We start from the raw sequence: 14,799 nt of genomic DNA on the forward strand, positions 1-14,799 counted from the left end.
AGTTGCATCGCTGGTTAAAGAGGAAATTAACCATACTAAGGGAGGATGTGGAATCTATAAGGTAGAGCTAAGAAACACGAAAGGGCAAAGAACACTAGTAGGGGTTGTATATAAACATCCAAACTGCAGTGATGATGTTGGAAATGATATTAACCATGAAATTAGAGATGCATGCGATAAAGGAACATCTGTAATTCTAGGTGAACTTAAACTGCACGCAGATTGGGCAAATAAATGAGTCGCAATACCTTCGAGGAAAAATTCCCGGAGTGTGTATGGGATAATATCTTGGACCAATACACTGAGGAGCCAACTTGAGAGCAGGCCATTCTGGACTGGATATTGTGTAATGAGAAAGGAATAATTGGCAATTGAGTTGTGTGAGATCCCTTGGGAATGAGAGGCCATAACATGATAGAATTCTTCATCAAGATGGAGAGTGACGTATTCGATTGTGAGACTAGTGTCCTGCAGCTTTATGATGGTATGAGGCACGAGTTGGCTGTGAGAGATAGGGAAACGTTAGTGGACAGGCCATGGCAAGCATTCAAGGGTGAACTGCAACTATTGTTTACTCCTGTCTGACACACAAGTAAAATCGGCCCAAAAGAACAGCAGACCTGAGGATTGGAGGCGGTCTAGAATTCAGCAAAGGAGGACCAAGGGACTGCTTAAGAAGGGGAAAAGAATACATGAGAGAAAGCTTGCGGGAACATAAAAACTGACTGTAAAAGTTTCTACAGGTATGTGAGGAAAAAAACATTGCTGAAAACATTTCTTTCCACACTCCAAAGATGTGCGGGTTAGGTTAGGTTAAGATGTGAGGGTCAAGGGTCTCGCAGGGTAAATACGTGGGGTTCTGGCGATAGGGCCTGGGCGGGATTGTTGTTGGTGCTGACTCGATGACCGCCTTCTGCACTGTAGGATTTCTATGAATCTATGAAATGCTAGTCCCTTGCAGTCAGAAGCAGGGAATATATAATTAGGAACAAAAAAATGGCCAACCAACTGAATACGTACTTTGGTTCTGTCTTCACAGAGGAGGACACAAATAAGATGCCAGAAATGTTGGGGAGCACAGGGTTTGTGAGAGGGAGGAACTAAAGGAGAGCAGAATGAGTAGAGAAAAAGTGTTGGGGGAAGCTGATGGGATCGAAGGCCAAGTACCCAGTACCTGATAATCTACATCCTGGAGTACTTAAGGAAGTGGCCTGAGAATTAGTGGATGCATTGGCGGTTATCTTCCAAGATTCATTGACTTTGGAACAACCCTGCAGATTGGAGGGTAGCTAATGTCACCCTACTATTTAAAAAGGAAGCTTGAGAGAAAACAGGGAATTATAGACCAGTCATCCTGACATCGGTAGTGAGGAAAATTCTGAAATCCGTTATCAAAGGTTTAGTAGCAAAGCACTTGGAAAACAGTGGCAGAATCGGACAGAGTCAGCATGGATTATGACCAGTAGAGTTGATGAGGGGAAGCCAGTGGATGTGGCTTATATGGACTTTCAGAAGTCTTTCGACAAAGTTCCCACAAAAGACGCAAGTGTATAAAATTAAAGCGCATGGGATTGGGGAAAGTGTATTGAGATGGATAGAAAACTGATTTGCAGACAGGAAACAAAGAGGAGGCATAAACAGGTCTTTTTCCAAATGGCAGGCAGTAACTCGTGGGGTGCTGCAGGGATCAGCACTGGGACCCCAGCTATTCACGATATGCATTCGTGATTTAGATGAGGGAACACAATGTAAAATCTCCAAATTTGCAGATGACATAACACTGGTTGGGGGGTGAGCTGTGAGGAGGATGCAAAGATGCTTCAGCATGATTTGGACAAGTTGAGTAAGTGGGCATGATGGCAGATGCAGGATAATTTGGATAAATGTGAGGTTATCCACTATGGCAGCAAAAATGTGAAGGCAGATTACCATCTGACTGGCAATAAATTAGGAGAGGGAAATGTGCAACGAGACTTGCGTGTCCTCGGACACAAGTCACTGAAGGTAAGCGTGCAGGTGCAGCAGGCAGTAAAGGCAAATGGTATGTTGGCCTTCACAGCAAGAGGATTTGAGTACAGGAGCAGGTATGTCTCAGACACATTTGACACAGCATAGAATCATAGAAATCATAGAAACCCTACAGTGCAGAAGGAGGCCATTAGGCCCATCGAGTCTGCACCGACCACAATCCCACCCAGGCCCTACCTCCACATATTTACCCGCTAATCCCTCTAACTACACATCTCAGGGACAATTTTTAACCTGGCCAATCAACCTAACCCGCACATCTTTGGACTGTGGGAGGAAACCGGAGCACCCGGAGGAAACCCACGCAGACACGAGGAGAATGTGCAAACTCCACACAGACAGTGACCCGAGCCGGGAATCGAACCCGGGACCCTGGAGCTGTGAAGCAGCAGTGCTAACCACTGTGCTACCGTGCCGCACCACAGTGATGTCTCGCTGCACGTATACAGGGCCTTCGTGAGGCCACACCTGGAATATTATGTTTTGGTCTCCTTATCTTAGGAAGGATTTTCTTGTTCTAGAGAGAGTGAAGAGAACGTTTACCAGACATTCCTGGGATGGCAGGACTGACGTATGAGGAGAGATTGAATTGGTTAGGATTGTATTTACTGGAATTCAGAAGAATGAGTGGGAAATCTCATAGAAACGTATAAAGTTCTAACAGCACTAGACAGGGAGATGCAGGTAGGATGTTCCCAATGGTGGGGGTGTCCAGAACCAGGAGTCACAGTCTGAGGATACAGGGTAGACCGTTTAGGATAGAGATAAGGAGATATTTCTTCAGCTGCCGTATGGATGCAAGAGTCATGTGATAAATTCTGGGCCGAATCCCGACTATGCCTTCCTGGGTGGGCAAAGGACTCTGAATTTTCTCGGAGCTGTCCACTCTGGGCCTTTGACTGCCAAACTCCTCAGCTCTGGAATTCCCTCCCTAAACCTTGTCAACTCACTTTCTTCTCTGTTTGTCCCTCTCAGACGCACCTTAGAACCTTTTTCCTTGACCTTCTGACCAGATGTGTGCTGTGGTGCTGTGTCAAATGTGTCTGCTACCCTGTGGTAGAGCTTTTTACTAAGTTAAAGGCACAACGGAAATACAGGTTGTCACATTCCAGAGAATATAAACCGCTGTTCTGTGAACCCTTCTCACTGTCTCACACTTAGAACTCTGGCAATGTTCTGCCAAAAATGAAGATAAGACACCATTAATTTGTACCCCGCAATGCGCCAGGTGTTGCTCAGTGCAGCGGCCTGGAGATTAATCTTTAATTCCTGACAAACAATGCCGAAATATAGGCAACTCTGGGCTGAATTTTCCAGACATGATTCACAGCTCCAGTTAAAGGGGTTTGAACCCTCCAAAGGTTGACTTGGATTTGTTCCACAGCTTGTCCACTGAGACCGAGCAAATCAGACCCCCCCCCCCACAACCCCCTTCCCTCCCACCGCAATGCCCCGGCAAGGTGGGCTGGGTCCAGCCTGATACTCACGCTACCAGTCCGAGATGACCCTGTGACCCACACTCTTTGCCAGTCTGTGGAGTTGGCATTGTGTGTTCACTACGTGTAAAGGGACTTGTTCCACAGCCAGGTCCGTAGCTGCATGTTTATCCTTGAAATTGTTTACAGACCTAGATAGATACGGGGTCTTGGGGGAGGAGTTGCTTTGATTTAACCCTTACCCTGCATTCAGAGAGATCCTGTACAGTGACACCTACTCTGAACATACCGGGACGCTTTACAGTAAACCCATCCCTCAGCTCATAGGGATACCGTGCTGTAAATATTGACACTGTACACACACAGATACTGTGCTGTAAACCCTTACACTGAATACACAGGGATACTGTGCACTAAACCCTTACACTGAATACACAGGGATACTGTGTACTAAACCCTTACACTGAATACACAGGGATACTGCGTATTAAACCCTTACACTGAATACACAGGGATACTGTGTACTAAACCCTTACACTGAATACACAGGGATACTGCGTATTAAACCCTTACACTGAATACACAGGGATACTGTGCACTAAACGCTTACACTGAACACACAGGGATACTGTATATTAAACCCTTACACTGAATACACAGGGATACTGTGCACTAAACCCTTACACTGAACACACAGGGATACTGTATATTAAACCCTTACACTGAATACACAGGGATACTGTGTACTAAACCCTTACACTGAACGCAGAGTCCCACATCTGCAGAGATCGCGTCAATAATTGTGAGTCTCGGTCTTTCTCACGGCTTGGTTGAATGCACAGGGTGAAATGTCACGTCGTTGTGCCTCATTGGGATGTTTGAGAGGAGTGTCTGGGCTTTCACAGGCAGGTAGCATTGGTGCTCTCCGGTAGTCTAAATTGGGATGGAAGCAGCCACTTCCTTTGACTCAGATTGTCAGCGTTCTGCCTCGTCTTCAACACAGGCACAGGAAGTGGTTCATCTGTGCCTCACGGCTCTTTTGATCTGTCTCTCCTGCAGGCTCGTCACCCAGAGTCGAGTGCACAGCGCGGGAGAACCGGCACTGACCCCTCGCTCAGGGGCGCCCAGCGGCCATCTGCAACCATGGACCTGGATGACGGCCACGATGTGGTGAGTACTGAGACCCCGCCGACAGGTCAGAGGTCGCGAGAGGGGTCATGAGGAACTGGAGCTGGAGGAGGCCCTTCAGCCCTTCGCAACCTGCTTTGCCCTTTGCCAAGATTGTAGCTGATTTACCGCGACAGCACCTTCCTGCCCCGCCCCTATACAGTTCCCTCAAGTGCCCGAGAATCTCTCTTTCTCTGTGTTCTCCATGACTGCTCTCCTTGATAGAAGACTCCAAAGATTCACAGCCTTGCGAGTGAAGAAAGTTTCTCCTCATCTCGGTCAGGAACAATTTGACTCCTTATCCCGGGGCTGTGACCCCAGATTCTAGACTGTGCAGCCAGCGAGAAGTATGTTGTCAGCGTCGACTCTTTCAAGACCGCTAAGAATTTTACATTTCAGTTAGATCACCTCTCAATCTTCTAGGGCTCAGTCTACTCAAACCTCCCCTTACAGGATCATCCCCTCACCCCAGGAACCAATCTGGTGAACTTTTGTTGTGCTGTCTCTCTCGGGCAAGTCTGTCTTCCCTTTGCATATGGAGTCCCAAATGGTCGCACTCACTGTCTTGGATGACTGCGTCTCCAATAACACTCAAAGACAGGGATGGGCAACCTAGGTTGGTGAGTGGGCTGCATGAGTGGCCCTCCTTCCTCTGTGGGCTGCAAGATTGAAATCGGGCTTGTTCACTAACCGTGACCCCACGAATAAGATTAAATACATTTAATACACGTTGAGTATTTCATAATGAGTTGCAGAAAAAACTTAATCGTTCAAATATTTACAGAACTGCGACCATCTTCAAAAGGTGAAAACAATAGAAATGTTTAGAGTTTGGGCACAGAGAGAGCGCACGGCTTTCACAGTCAACGTTCTGAGCAATCAGCACACACCTCACTCCACTTGCCCTTGCTTCACCTGCGAATCGATTCAATCGAACCCGAAGGAAAAAATCGACGTGACAGAGATCAGTGGAATGTGGCAACCCTGCATGGGCAACGGTCAACAGACTGCCTCGGGGGCTGCAGTCAGAACCCGTTCCTGTTGTCCCCGGGCTGCAGGTTGCCTACCACTGGCTTCAGAAGCTCGACATCGTCCAGGACAAAGCAGCGCCCCATCCTTGGGCTTAGACATCCATTCCCTCCACCACCGCTGACTCCCCAAGTGGCAGCCTGGTGTACTATCCACAGGATGCCCCGCAGGAACTCGAAGGCTCCTTCAACTGGACCCCTGACCACCTCCACCCAGAAAGGTGGGGGGCACTGCCCAGCTGCAGGTTTTCCCACCGAGTCACACGCCACCCTGACAGATATTGGCTGTTTCTTTCCCCTATGGGACTGCAGTCATTCAAGGAGAGGGTGTGCCATCGTTTTGGACAGGACCATTATGGGTGGGTAATAAGTGAGACGACGTTGCCGTCAGGGATGTAGTTCCAGGGTTGTGACCCAAACCTTGTGAAGGAATGGCCTGTTGATACCAATTCAGGCGCAGCTTGGCGGAGAGCTGGTGAATGGGTGCTGTTCCCGTGTGCCTGCTGCATGCTCAAGATCGTGGCTTTGAGAGGAGCAGCCTTTTCGCTTGGCGACAACGACTTTGTCCTTTGAGGAGGATCCAGAAGGTGAACAAAGAGATTTTCAGCAGAGTGAGTGAGGAAGGAAGACCCTGGGAAAGGGGTTCCATCCCAGAGGGCCTTGGATGAGCTGAATTGGGAACGTTGAGTTTGAATGCGCAGTGAGTTCATTGTCACGGGACCAAGGATTTGAGATTAAAACAGAAATTGCAGGAAATAGCAGCAAGCCAGACAGCAGCTGTGGAGCGAGAGGTGTTATGAACGGGAGTTCCAGCTGAAGGCCATCGACCTGAAACATTCACGCAGTCGCTCTCCCCACGGACGCTGACCGACCTGCTGAGTATTTTGAGATTTCATTTCAGACTTCCAGCACCCGTCTCAGGTCTGGATTTCAGCTCGTTGTTGAGGGAGGGCAGGAGCAGATGAGTAGATGGATTGTGACGCACAGAATCTGGCAGCTGAAACAATATGACGTAACCTTCGAAAGGGAAGTGGGGAAATCTTTGACAAGGAAGATCCAAGGGGATGTGAGAGGGTGATGGAAGGAGCTGTCTCAGCGAGCTGCCAGAGCTGTGGCGGGTGGAATGGCAGTCCCGAGGGTGGGTGGAGTCATACATCCTTCATAACAACGGGGAATCTTCGAAAACCTCCATTTGTCGGACTTCCATTCTTCAACACGTCACCCACCCTCCCGCTCACCGTCCCTCCCACCCTCCCGCTCTCCGTCCCCCCCACCCTCCCGCTCTCCGTCCCCCCCACCCTCCCGCTCTCCGTCCCCACCGCCCTCCCGCTCTCCGTCCCTCCCGCTCTCCGTCCCCCCCACCCTCCCGCTCTCCGTCCCCCCCACCCTCCCGCTCTCCGTCCCCCCACCCTCCCGCTCTCCGTCCCCACCGCCCTCCCGCTCTCCGTCCCCCCCGCCCTCCCGCTCTCCCGCCCTCCCGCTCTCCCTCCCCCCGCCCTCCCGCTCTCCCTCCCCCCCGCCCTCCCGCTCTCCCTCCCCCCCGCCCTCCCGCTCTCCCTCCCCCCCGCCCTCCCGCTCTCCCTCCCCCCCGCCCTCCCGCTCTCCCTCCCCCCCGCCCTCCCGCTCTCCCTCCCCCCCGCCCTCCCGCTCTCCCTCCCCCCCGCCCTCCCGCTCTCCCTCCCCCCCGCCCTCCCGCTCTCCCTCCCTCCCGCTCTCCCTCCCCCCCGCCCTCCCGCTCTCCCTCCCCCCCGCCCTCCCGCTCTCCCTCCCCCCCGCCCTCCCGCTCTCCCTCCCCCCCCACCCTCCCGCTCTCCCTCCCCCCCCACCCTCCCGCTCTCCCTCCCCCCCCACCCTCCCGCTCTCCCTCCCCCCCCACCCTCCCGCTCTCCCTCCCCCCCACCCTCCCGCTCTCCCTCCCCCCCACCCTCCCGCTCTCCCTCCCCCCCCACCCTCCCGCTCTCCCTCCCCCCCACCCTCCCGCTCTCCCTCCCCCCCACCCTCCCGCTCTCCCTCCCCCCCCACCCTCCCGCTCTCCCTCCCCCCACTCTCCCGCACTCCCTCCCCCCCACCCTGCCGCTCTCCCTCCCCCCAACCCTCCTGCCCTCCCTCCCGCTCTCCCTCCCTCCGGCTCTCCCTCCCTCCCGACCCCCCGCTCTCCCCCCCCGCTGTCCCTCCCCCACCACCCCGCTGTCCCTCCCCCGCCCCCCCCTGCTCTCCCTCCCCCGCCCCCCCCTCTCCCCTCCCCCGCCCCCCCCGCTCTCCCTCCCCCGCCCCCCCCGCTCTCCCTCCCCCGCCCCCCCGCTCTCCCTCCCCCGCCCCCCCCGCTCTCCCTCCCCCGCCCCCCCGCTCTCCCTCCCCCGCCCCCCCCGCTCTCCCTCCCCCGCCCCCCCGCTCTCCCTCCCCCGCCCCCCTGCTCTCCCTCCCCTGCCCCCCCGCTCTCCCTCCCCCGCCCCCCCGCTCTCCCTCCCCCGCCCCCCCCGCTCTCCCTCCCCCGCCCCCCCGCTCTCCCTCCCCCGCCCCCCCCCTCTCCCTCCTCCGCCCCCCCCCGCTCTCCCTCCCCCGCCCCCCCGCTCTCCCTCCCCCGCCCCCCCCGCTCTCCCTCCCCCGCCCCCCCGCTCTCCCTCCCCCGCCCCCCCGCTCTCCCTCCCCCGCCCCCCCGCTCTCCCCCCCGCTCTCCCTCCCCCGCTCTCCCTCCCCCGCCCCCCGCTCTCCGTCCCCCGCCCCCCCGCTCTCCCTCCCCCCCGCCCGCTCTCCCTCCCCCGCCCCCCGCTCGCTCTCCCTCCCCCGCCCCCCGCTCTCCCTCCCCCGCCCCCCCGCTCTCCCTCCCCCGCCCCCCCGCTCTCCCTCCCCCGCCCCCCCGCTCTCCCTCCCCCGCCCCCCCGCTCTCCCTCCCCCGCCCCCCCGCTCTCCCTCCCCCGCCCCCCCGCTCTCCCTCCCCCGCCCCCCCGCTCTCCCTCCCCCGCCCCCCCGCTCTCCCTCCCCCGCCCTCCGCTCTCACTCCCCCGCCCCCCCCCGCTCTCCCTCCCCCGCCCCCCACCCGCTCTCCCTCCCCCGCCTCCCCCCCCCTGCTCTCCCTCCCCCATGCTCCCCGCTCCTGCCCCCACGCTCCCCCAGCCTCCCACTTCCCCTTTCCCTCTCCTGCTGCCTCCCTCCCTCTCCCCCCTCCAGTTCCTGGCCTCAGTAGCATGTAACGAGTTAAACAGGGAGAATCGCCTGACTGATCTCTGTTGGGCTCGAGTTATTTTAGGCAACAGCCTGCGTGGGGCCTTTATTGTTTAGCTTGGCTTCATTTGACTAAACACATGTGCCCGCTTTGCATACTGACTCTTTCTCCTCCTGTTTCAGCGCTTGCCATTTGGAAGGTCTCAGGGATCCAACAATCCCGCCATGCTCATCATTGGGGCCGAGGACGAGGAGTTTGAGAATGACATTGATCCGGTAGGTAGCTAACGAGGGCGGGGGAGATCAGGGGATCCTGTCCGTGAGCAGAGATGTTAGCTGTGGCCTTCGGTGGGTAGCACCTCCTGTTCGGAATCCCACTCCTGAGACTTTAGCCCCAAAGCCCATACTCTTGCCCTCTATGTCAGCGCTGAGCAAGCGCCCTCTTTTGAATGAGACATTAAGACCATAAGATATAGAACATAGAACATAGAAAGTCACAGCACAAACAGGCCCTTCGGCCCACAAGTTGCGCCGATCACATCCCCACCTCTAGGCCTATCTATAGCCCTCAATCCCATTAAATCCCATGTACTCATCCAGAAGTCTCTTAAAAGACCCCAACGAGTTTGCCTCCACCACCACCGACGTCAGCCGATTCCACTCACCCACCACCCTCTGAGTGAAAAACTTACCCCTGACATCCCCCCTGTACCTACCCCCCAGCACCTTAAACCTGTGTCCTCTCGTAGCAACCATTTCAGCCCTTGGAAATAGCCTCTGAGAGTCCACCCTATCCAGACCCCTCAACATCTTGTAAACCTCTATCAGGTCACCTCTCATCCTTCGTCTCTCCAGGGAGAAGAGACCAAGCTCCCTCAACCTATCCTCATAAGGCATGCCCCCCAATCCAGGCAACATCCTTGTAAATCTCCTCTGCACCCTTTCAATGGCTTCAACATCTTTCCTGTAATGAGGTGACCAGAACTGCGCGCAGTACTCCAAGTGGGGTCTAACCAGGGTCCTATAAAGCTGCAGCATTATCTCCCGACTCCTAAACTCAATCCCTCGATTAATGAAGGCTAGTACGCCATACGCCTTCTTGACCGCATCCTCCACCTGCGAGGCCGATTTAAGAGTCCTATGGACCCGGACCCCAAGGTCCTTCTGATCCTCTACACTGCTAAGAATGGTACCCTTCATTTTATACTGCTGCTCCATCCCATTGGATCTGCCAAAATGGATCACTACACACTTATCCGGGTTGAAGTCCATCTGCCACTTCTCCGCCCAGTCTTGCATTCTATCTATGTCTCGCTGCAACTTCTGACATCCCTCCAAACTATCCACAACACCACCTACCTTGGTGTCGTCAGCAAACTTACCAACCCATCCCTCCACTTCCTCATCCAGGTCATTTATGAAAATGACAAACAGCAAGGGTCCCAGAACAGATCCCTGGGGCACTCCACTGGTCACTGACCTCCATGCAGAGAAAGACCCCTCCACAGCCACTCTCTGCCTTCTGCAGGCAAGCCAGTTCTGGATCCACAAGGCAACAGCCCCTTGGATCCCATGCCCTCTCACTTTCTCAAGAAGTCTTGCATGGGGGACCTTATCGAACGCTTTGCTGAAGTCCATATAGACCACATCCACCGCTCTTCCTTCGTCAATGTGCTTGGTCACATTTTCAAAGAACTCAACCAGGCTCGTAAGGCACGACCTGCCCCTGACAAAGCCGTGCTGACTACTTTTGATCATACTAAACTTCTCTAGATGATCATAAATCCTGTCTCTCAGGATCCTCTCCATCAACTTACCAACCACTGAGGTTAGACTCACCGGTCGGTAATTTCCCGGGCTGTCCCTGTTCCCTTTCTTGAATATAGGGACCACATCCGCAATCCTCCAATCCTCCGGAACCTCTCCCGTCTCCATCGACGATGCAAAGATCATCGCCAAAGGCTCCGCAATCTCCTCCCTCGCCTCCCACAGTAACCTGGGGTACATCCCATCCGGTCCCGGCGACTTACCAACCTTGATGCCATTCAATAGTTCCAACACATCCTCTTTCTTTATGTCCACATGCTCGATCCTTTCTGTCCTCCGCAATCCAGCAGTACAACCACCCAGATCCCTTTCCACCGTGAATACCGAGGTAAAGTATTCATTAAGCACCTCCGCCATTTCTAACGGTTCCGCACAAACTTTTCCCCCTTCACCTTTTAAGGGTCCTATGCCTTCACATCTCATCCTTTTACTCTTGACATATTTGTAGAAAGCCTTGGGATTCTCCTTAATCTTACCCGCCAAGGTCTTCTCATGACCCCTTCTCGCTCTCCTAATTTCCTTCTTAAGCTCCTTCCTACATCGCGTATACTCCTCTAAATCCTTAACACCTCCTAGCTCTCTGAACCTTCTGTACGCCTCTCTTTTCTTATTTACCAGGTTCATCACAACCTTCGTGCACCACGGTTCCCGTACCCTACCAACACCCCCCTGTCTCATCGGAACGTTGTCATGCAGAGCTCCAGACAAACATTCCTTGAAAATCCTCCACTTTCCTTCGGTACTTTTCCCCAAGAATGCCTCCTTCCAATTTACCCGTCTAATTTCCTCCCTGATGACACTGTATTTCCCTTTACTCCAGAGAAACACTTTCCTAGCCTGCCTGACCCTATCTCTTTCCAATGCTATCGTGAAGGAGATAGAATTATGATCGCTATCCCCAAGATGTTCACCCACCGAGAGATCCTCCACCTGTCCAGGTTCATTAGCCAGCACCAGATCAAGAACAGCCTCTCCTCTAGTAGGCTTATCCACATACTGTGTCAGGAAACTCTCCTGGACACACCTAACAAACTCCTCTCCATCCAAACCCCTAGATATAGGAACAGAATTGGGCCACTCGGCCCGTCGAGCCTGCTCTGCCATTCAATCATGGCTGATATGTTTCTCCACTCCACTCTCCAATTTCCCTGTAACCTTTGATCCCCTTACCAATCAAGAACCTCTCTATCTCTCTTGCATACACTCAATGACTTGGCCTCCACAGCCTTATGTGGTAATGAATTCCATCGATTGACCACCCTCTGGCTGAAGACATTACTTCTCATCTCAGTTTTAAAGGGACGTCCCTTTATTCTGAGGCTGTGCCCTCAGGTCCTCGTCTCTCCTACTGCAGCCTTCCCATGTCCACTCTATTGTGGGAAGCCAGGGAGGAAATTGCGGGTCCCTAGCAGAGGTATTTGAATCATCGATAGTCACAGGTGAGGTGCCTGAAGATTGGAGGGTGGCAAATGTTGTGCCTTTGTTTCAAAAGGGCTGCAGTGAAAAGCCTGGGGACTACAGGCCGGTGAGCCTCACATCTGTGGTGGGGAAATTGTTGGAAGGTATTTTGAGAGACAGGATCTACAGGCATTTCGAGGTGCAAGGACTGATTAGGGACATTCAGCATAGCTTGTGAGTGGAAAATCATGTCTCACAAATTTGATTGAGTTTTTTGAAGGGATAACCAAGAAGGTAGATGAGGGCAGTGCAGTTGATGTTGTCTACATGGACTTTAGCAAGGCCGTTGACAAGGTACGGCATGGTAGGTTGTTGCATAAGGTTAAATCTCACGGGATCCAGGGTGAGGTAGCTAAATGGATACAAAATTGGATTGATGACAGAAGCCAGAGGGTGGTTGTAGAGAGTTGTTTTTTCAAACTGGAGACCTGTGACCAGCGGTGTGCCTCAGGGATCAGTGCTGCGTCCACCATTATTTGTCATTTATATTAATGATTTGGATGAGAATATAGGAGGCGTGGTTAGTAAGTTTGCAGATGACACCAAGATTGGTGGCATAGTGGACATTGAAGAAAATTATCTCCAATTGCAGCGGGACCTTGATCAATTGGGCCAGTTGACGAATGGCAGGTGGAGTTTAATTTAGATAAATGCGAGGTGATGCATTTTGGTAAATTGAACCAGGGCAGGACTTACTCAGTTAATGGTAGGGCATGGGGGAGAGTTACAGAGCAAAGAGATCTAGGGGTACAGGTTCATAGCTCCTTGAAAGTGGAGTCACAGGTGGACAGAGTGGTGAAGAAGGCATTCAGCATGCTTGGTTTCATAGGTCAGAACATTGAATACAGGAGTTGGGGGCGTCTTGTTGAAGTTGTACAAGACATTGGTAAGGCCACACTTGGAATACTGTGTACAGCTCTGGTCACCCTATTATAGAAAGGATATTATTAAACTAGAAAGAGTGCAGACGAGATTTACTAGGATGCTAGCGGGACTTGATGGTTTGAATTATAAGGAGAGGCTGGATAGACTGGGACTTTTTTCTCTGGAGCGTAAAAGGCTGAAGGATGATCTTATAGAGGTCTATAAAATAATGAGGGGCATAGATCAGCTAAATAGTCAATATCTTTTCCCAAAGGTAGGGGAGTCTAAAACTAGAGGGCATAGGTTTAAGGTGAGAGGGGAGAGATACAAAAGTGTCCAGAGGGGCAATTTTTTCACACAGAGGGTGGCGAGTGTCTGGGACAAGCTGCCAGAGGTAGTAGTAGAGGCGGGTACAATTTTGTCTTTTAAAAAGCGTTTAGACAGTTACATGGGTGAGATGGGTGTAGAAGGATTTGGGCCAAACGCGGGCAATTGGGACTAGCTTAGGGGTTTAAACAAAAAGGGCGGCATGGACAAGTTGGGCCGAAGGGCCTGTTTCCATGCTGTAAACCTCTATGACTATCTAGGCCTCTCAGTATTCTGTATGTTTCAATGAGATTCCCACCTCCCCCCTCCCCATCTTTCTAAACTCCATCAAATACAGACCCAGAGTGCTCAAATGCTCCTCATACGTCAACCTTTTCATTCCTGGGATCATTCGCTTGAACCTCATCTGAACCCTCTCCAAGGCCAGCACGTCCTTCCTTAGATACGGGGCCCAAGATAGCTCACAATATTCCAAACGTGGTCTAACCAGAGGTTTATAAAACTTCAGCAGTACATCGAGGAAGATCAATATTAGAGAAATGGTGCTGGGAAAGGTAATGGGATTGAAGGTGGATAAATCCTCAAGGCCTGATAATCTACATCACAGAGTACTTTAGGATGTGGCTCTAGAAATAGTGGATGCATTGGTGGTCATCTTCCAGGATTCTGTATAGACTCTGGAACAATCCCTGCAGATTGGAGGGTAGCGAATGTTACTCCAATATTCAAAAAGGGAGGTTGAGAAAAAACAGGGACTTATCGACTAGGAAGCTTGACATCAGTAGTGGGGAAAATTCTTGAATCCATCATCAAGGACTTTATAGCAGAGCATTCAGAAAGCTGTTGCTGGATCAGACAGAGACAGCATGGATTTATGAAGGGAAAATCATGCTTGACAAATCTGTTGGAATTGTTTGAAGATGTAACTAGTAGAGTTGACAAGGGGAACCAGTCAATGTGATATATTTGGACTTTCAGAAAGCGTTTGACGAAGTCCTGCACAAGAGATTATCGTGCAAGATTAAAGCGCATGGGATTTGGGGAAGTGTATTGAGATGGATAGAAAACTGATTGGCAGAGAGGAAACAAAGAGTAGGAATTAAAGGATGCTTGTCGAATTGGCAGGCAATAACTAGTGGGGTGCCACAGGGATCGGTGCTCGCACCGCAGCTATTCACAATATATATTAATGATTTGGATGAGGGAAGTGTAACATCTCAAAGTTTGCAGATGATACCAAGTTGGGTGGGAGGGTTATCTGTGACAAGGATGCAGAGATCCAGAATGATCTGGACAGGTTGGGTGAGTGGGCTAATCCATGGCAGATGCAATATAATTTGGATAAGTGTGAGGTTATTCACTTTGGAAGCAAAAACAGAAAGGCAGATTACTACCTGAATGGCTGTAAATTGGGAGAGGGGAGTGTGCCGCAGGAACTGGGTGTCCTTGTGCACCAGTCACTGAAGGTAAGCATGCAGGTGCAGCAGGTGGTAAAGAAGGCA

General features: G+C 52.4%; 1 protein-coding gene across 2 annotated transcripts in view; it reads left to right on the top strand.

Annotated features, from left to right (window-relative positions):
* Positions 1 to 14,799, top strand: part of LOC144487730 (rho guanine nucleotide exchange factor 12-like) — a 136,846-nt gene that overhangs the window by 36,043 nt on the left and 86,004 nt on the right. The window contains exons 1-3 of one of the 2 annotated variants that reach the window (XM_078205799.1): positions 660 to 743; positions 4,524 to 4,634; positions 9,005 to 9,097. In XM_078205799.1, coding sequence (XP_078061925.1) covers positions 4,608 to 4,634; positions 9,005 to 9,097 — 120 coding nt within the window. In that variant the 5' untranslated portion in view covers positions 660 to 743; positions 4,524 to 4,607. Of the gene's footprint in view, positions 1 to 659; positions 744 to 4,523; positions 4,635 to 9,004; positions 9,098 to 14,799 lie in introns of those variants that run through there. The other variant, XM_078205798.1, reaches the window with a different exon arrangement.

This window comes from Mustelus asterias, unplaced genomic scaffold (genome assembly GCF_964213995.1).
Source record: "Mustelus asterias unplaced genomic scaffold, sMusAst1.hap1.1 HAP1_SCAFFOLD_992, whole genome shotgun sequence".
NCBI lineage: Eukaryota > Metazoa > Chordata > Chondrichthyes > Carcharhiniformes > Triakidae > Mustelus > Mustelus asterias.